Source organism: Pelmatolapia mariae, linkage group LG16_19 (genome assembly GCF_036321145.2).
Source record: "Pelmatolapia mariae isolate MD_Pm_ZW linkage group LG16_19, Pm_UMD_F_2, whole genome shotgun sequence".
Lineage (NCBI taxonomy): Eukaryota > Metazoa > Chordata > Actinopteri > Cichliformes > Cichlidae > Pelmatolapia > Pelmatolapia mariae.
The window spans coordinates 2,155,597-2,160,000 of NC_086241.1; the positions used below are offsets into that span (position 1 = coordinate 2,155,597).

At 45.7% G+C, this 4,404-nt stretch overlaps 1 protein-coding gene across 1 annotated transcript; it reads left to right on the top strand.

Moving 5' to 3' along the window:
- The first annotated feature begins 1,222 nt into the window (after nucleotides 1-1,222).
- Nucleotides 1,223-4,300, top strand: LOC134645536 (cyclin-dependent kinase 5 activator 1-like). Its single transcript, XM_063499013.1, has one exon. It carries the CDS (start codon nucleotides 1,517-1,519, stop codon nucleotides 2,402-2,404), a length of 888 nt encoding a protein of 295 aa, XP_063355083.1. The 5' UTR covers nucleotides 1,223-1,516; the 3' UTR covers nucleotides 2,405-4,300.
- Nucleotides 4,301-4,404: the final 104 nt, after the last annotated feature.

Below are 4,404 nucleotides of genomic sequence, written 5' to 3' on the forward strand. Positions count from 1 at the left end.
TTTGTCTGAATTTCTAGAATGTGAATGAGTGCTGTGTCGCCTCAGTTCATTTAAAAACAGCCAGAATGCATGTCAGGTGCTCGTGTGTCTGCACAAAGTTTTATAGAATTTTTATTTGTGTTTCAAAGTTTTTTGGGCATGTGTCAGCTGTACCCAGAAAAACTGGTCAAAAATCCCTCTCAAGCTTTTTGATTTTAAACAACGATTATATGCTAGTCAGAGTCATTAAGAGCAAAAGCATGCAGTAAGAGTTCCTGGTCTACAGGCTTGTGTCTGCCAGTTGAGCATATTTAATGCTCCATACAAATACAGAAACATCACTTTGAAAGTTAGGCTTAGCTTAGCATATTACTCACTGAGTCCAAATTAAAGCTCTGATGGAAAAATAGGAGGCGATTTGGCAGAACAGCTTTTAACCTCTGATCAGGTGAAAGTAGCTCGACTCATCTTCTGTCTTAAAACTGCAGAGCTTCCACAGAATGAGTGGATAGTGAAGGCTCAGGGTTTAAAATCTGCAGCAGCTGTTGATTTTCGCAGGCTGCTGTTTATTATTTCAGGAGAATTTGTAAACAAAAAATCTAAATGTAGAGAAAAGATAAGATTCCAGCAGGTAGTGTAGAAACATCTCAAGATTACTCTAGTGCTTCCCAAACACCTTCACCTGCTACACCTATGTCCCAAATCCCAACCTATGTTTTCAAGAACACAACTGCAACCAGCCCTGGCACTTAACTCACACCTTACATTTTAAAACTGAGTTTTGGGTCATGTAACATTAATCCAATTTAATTCTTTCTGCACATTTCAAAAACTTCCAAAAGAAAGATAAATATCGTGTCTGCAGCCAGACTGTGCCTGAGGTGAGATTGTTTTAAGGAAACAGAAAGGTCAAAGGTCGGTTAGTTTTTGTACCCCACTGCAGCCCTGGCTCTGGAAGCATTTCGCCAGCTTTCATTAGTAGTCAGTGTAAAATTGTGTTGTGTTTTAGGGAAGCTCAGGTCAGATGCAGACGGCCTGATTTATAAATAACCTCGCTTTCCCAAAGTAACCAGACTGGTGGAGAACAGCACTTGAACCAAATCAGTCAGTGTCGCTGCTATCAATGGCAACCGAGACCTAAAAACAACAGCCCTGGTGATTGGACCATTGATTGGCTTTCTGATTGGCTGTCCCGACGGTCAGTCAGAGGCTGAACCTGCTGGTTCGCTTAAGCCTGAGATTTACGCATAGCCACAAATCTTCGCTCCGCTCTCAGACGGGATCGTGCTGCAGCGTCTCCGCGCGCGGCACTGAGAGAGCATCTGCTGGGACATAATTTCACACAACAACCGAAGAAGAACAAAAACGCGCAGTCCTCCTTCACCTCCTCCGGGGAGCGACCAGACGTTACACGTAAGCGTGTAAATGGAGTTTCAGTCGCTGTCGTGACTGCTGTTCGCCGCCTCTCACTCTGCTCGACGTTCTGCGTTCAAGCCGCAGCAGCATCCAAACCTCCGCAACTCTCCACCGCGCAGACATGGGAACCGTTCTCTCTATATCTCCCGCGACCAAGAAGGCGTCGATCATGGATGCCGAGGTCGCAGGAGACGGAGGGAAAAACGATAAGAGCCTCAAGCGCCACTCAATGTTCGTGTCTCTGTCCTGGAAGAAGCTGGTGGCTAGTTCGGCCAAGAAGAGCGCAAAGAAAGTGACCCCGAACCCGCTGCCCACTCGAGAGCTGCCGTCCAGCCAGGTGGCTCAGCTCAACAGCGAAAACGTGAAGAAAACGCACCAGACCGAAGAGAAGAAACCGAAAGCGCCCATCCCGGTCCCGGTGCCCACGGTCCCCACGCAGAACAGCGAGCCTGTCGTGCAGAACGGGAGGCTGTCCTCGGTCCAGAAGCAGCCCAGCAGCGTGTCTCTGGTGTCACCCAGGCGGATAGTCATCCAGGCTTCAACCGGCGAGCTGCTTCGCTGTTTGGGGGACTTCTTGTGCCGCAGGTGTTACAAACTGAAAGAGTTAAACAGCGGAGAGGTGATCCTCTGGTTCCGAAACATTGACCGGACTCTTTTGCTCCAGGGCTGGCAGGACCAAGGCTTCATCACGCCGGCCAACGTGGTGTTCGTGTACCTGCTGTGCGAAGACACGGTATCGGACAGCACCGACAGCCCAGCCGAGCTACAGGGCACGTTTCAGACTTGCCTCTACCTCGCCTACTCGTACATGGGCAACGAGATCTCCTATCCGCTCAAGCCGTTCATGAACGAGACGAACAAGGACGTTTTCTGGGAGACATCGCTCCGGATCATCAACAGGATGAGTGCCAAAATGCTTCAGCTGAATGCAGACCCACACTTTTTCACCGAGGTTTTCCAGGATCTCAAAAACCAGCGCGACAGCAGCGAGTCGAACCTGGACCGCTGACATGGAAGCGAACAGACACGGGTCTAAGATGAATGTAAAGAAATCACACAGCTGTGGTTTTGGACGGAAAGGCCAACCTGGAAGGATTCTCCTGGCTGGGCTGAAATTGTCTCTCATGATGTTACACAACTTCAGTGTGGTGTTTAGGCTACAGTTTAAGAAATCTCATAAATGCATGCCAGTAGTAATATTGTCCCTCTTTTGTCTTGTCTCTTGGGTGACGCAGGGGTTGGCACTTGAATCTCCATTTCATTCAAGATTAGCCTATATTGTGAGTTAGTGAATGGATGTGACGGTGAGATGAGGTTCCAGGCAGGACCAGAATAGATGTTTGAGCCGAGTTAAGAGGTGGAGCTGTCCGAGGTGCTGACCTGTGCAGCCATTTCTACTCCATCCCTGCTGTTCAGTCACTTTTCCACAACAGAGCCAAGCTTGGCTTAGAGGACCAAATTCAGCCCAGTACACTTTCAGCACATAAGCCTAAGCCTTGTAAGCACAGCCAGTATATACTGTGCTTTTTAAACATCTCAGTCAGCTGATAAGTAAGCTGCTGAAAATGCATACCAGTGGGTTAAAAACACATTGCTTAGAATAACTGTAGATACGAGTCTGTAGGGAACATCGTTTCAATCTGTACACACTGGCTCGAGGTACACAAAAGGTCCACCTGCAGAAAAACAAACACCACCACCATACTTTATGTGTGACTTTTTAACATCTGGTTGGCATGCAGCCGTTTTCAGTTCCTCATGAAATGAACAGCAGTCTCATTTTGCATTAGCAGTGTGATTCTGTAGTAATGTAACTGTACAAAGGCTTTTGCTTCAAGTGGAACATGGGGACAAGGGGCAGAGGTGCCCCACATGAATGTGATATGTTGCACTAAAAGAGCCCCTGAGTGGGCATGCAAGGCCTCTTTTGTGCATTGCTTTCCAAACTGTGTTGGCCACTGCGATGGACTGCTTTGCAACACATTGCAGAGGTCAACTGAAGACTGAATCGATTGTACAGGTTTTCTTTGGTTTTTTCAGGAGATTTTTTTTGTTGAATCTCATATGTGCCAACTAATGAATGGCCTGAAACTCTATGGTTTACATGTACATAACCCATGTTTTTGCTCTTTTTTTCCCCTCTACCTGTTTTGAAGGTCGGTATGTACAATGTAGTTTGAGCATTACAAAAACAAATAGAGCTTAATGATCAAAAGATATTTCGTCCTGTGCTGTAACTGTGCTGTTCGCCTCCATTTGCTGGCTTCAGTTCACTTTCAGTGCAGTCGATTCAGGATTCTTCAAAGTACAAATATTTAATGTAAAGATCTCATCATGGAGTGACAGGAGAGTATACTTTGCACACGTGTCATTGCAGTTTCTATAAGTTAACTCTGAACTGACTCTGAAACCAAACCTACAGCTCAGTCCTGACATGGTCCTTCTGGGTGATCATTGTGATGTGGTGTTGTGAATCCATTGCTTGGAAAGTGAATTAAAATGCTGCTATTTTGCACAGCTGTGAACAAACCTTTGATGTTTTTGCACAGTGCTATATGATAATGGTGATGTACCAGTGTTTCCTCTCAGGCGCTGGAGTGTTTGCCATTATGTTTGCAGTTACTGTGACCAGCTCTTGCTCTAGGATGATCTTCTGTGAAAAAAATCTTTTGTACAGCTAATTTTTCCTAAATGTCATCGAGGAAAGTGTTATTTAGGTGTGTGTGTGTGTGTGTGTGTGTGTGTGTGTGTGTGTGTGTGTGTGTGTGTGTGTTGTCTGTGGAGATGTACCACAGCTGCATTCACTCTCTCTTACATGTTAATAAAAGGTCAGTATAGTAATTGTTTATGGTGACCATGTTGAAATAAATCCAGACTTATTAGGGATCTCTTGTCTTTCTTGCTGTGTTTTTATTTATATATTTATCATTTTTCAATGATGTGTGCGTGTGAATGTGCATACTACTCCGTGCAGTATATATCCACACATGCTTGCTGAGTCTGTTTGTA

Coding starts and splice junctions, on each gene's coding strand:
- LOC134645536 (XM_063499013.1), top strand. CDS start 1,517: ATGGGAACCGTTCTCTCTATATCTCCCGCGACCAAGAAGGCGTCGATC.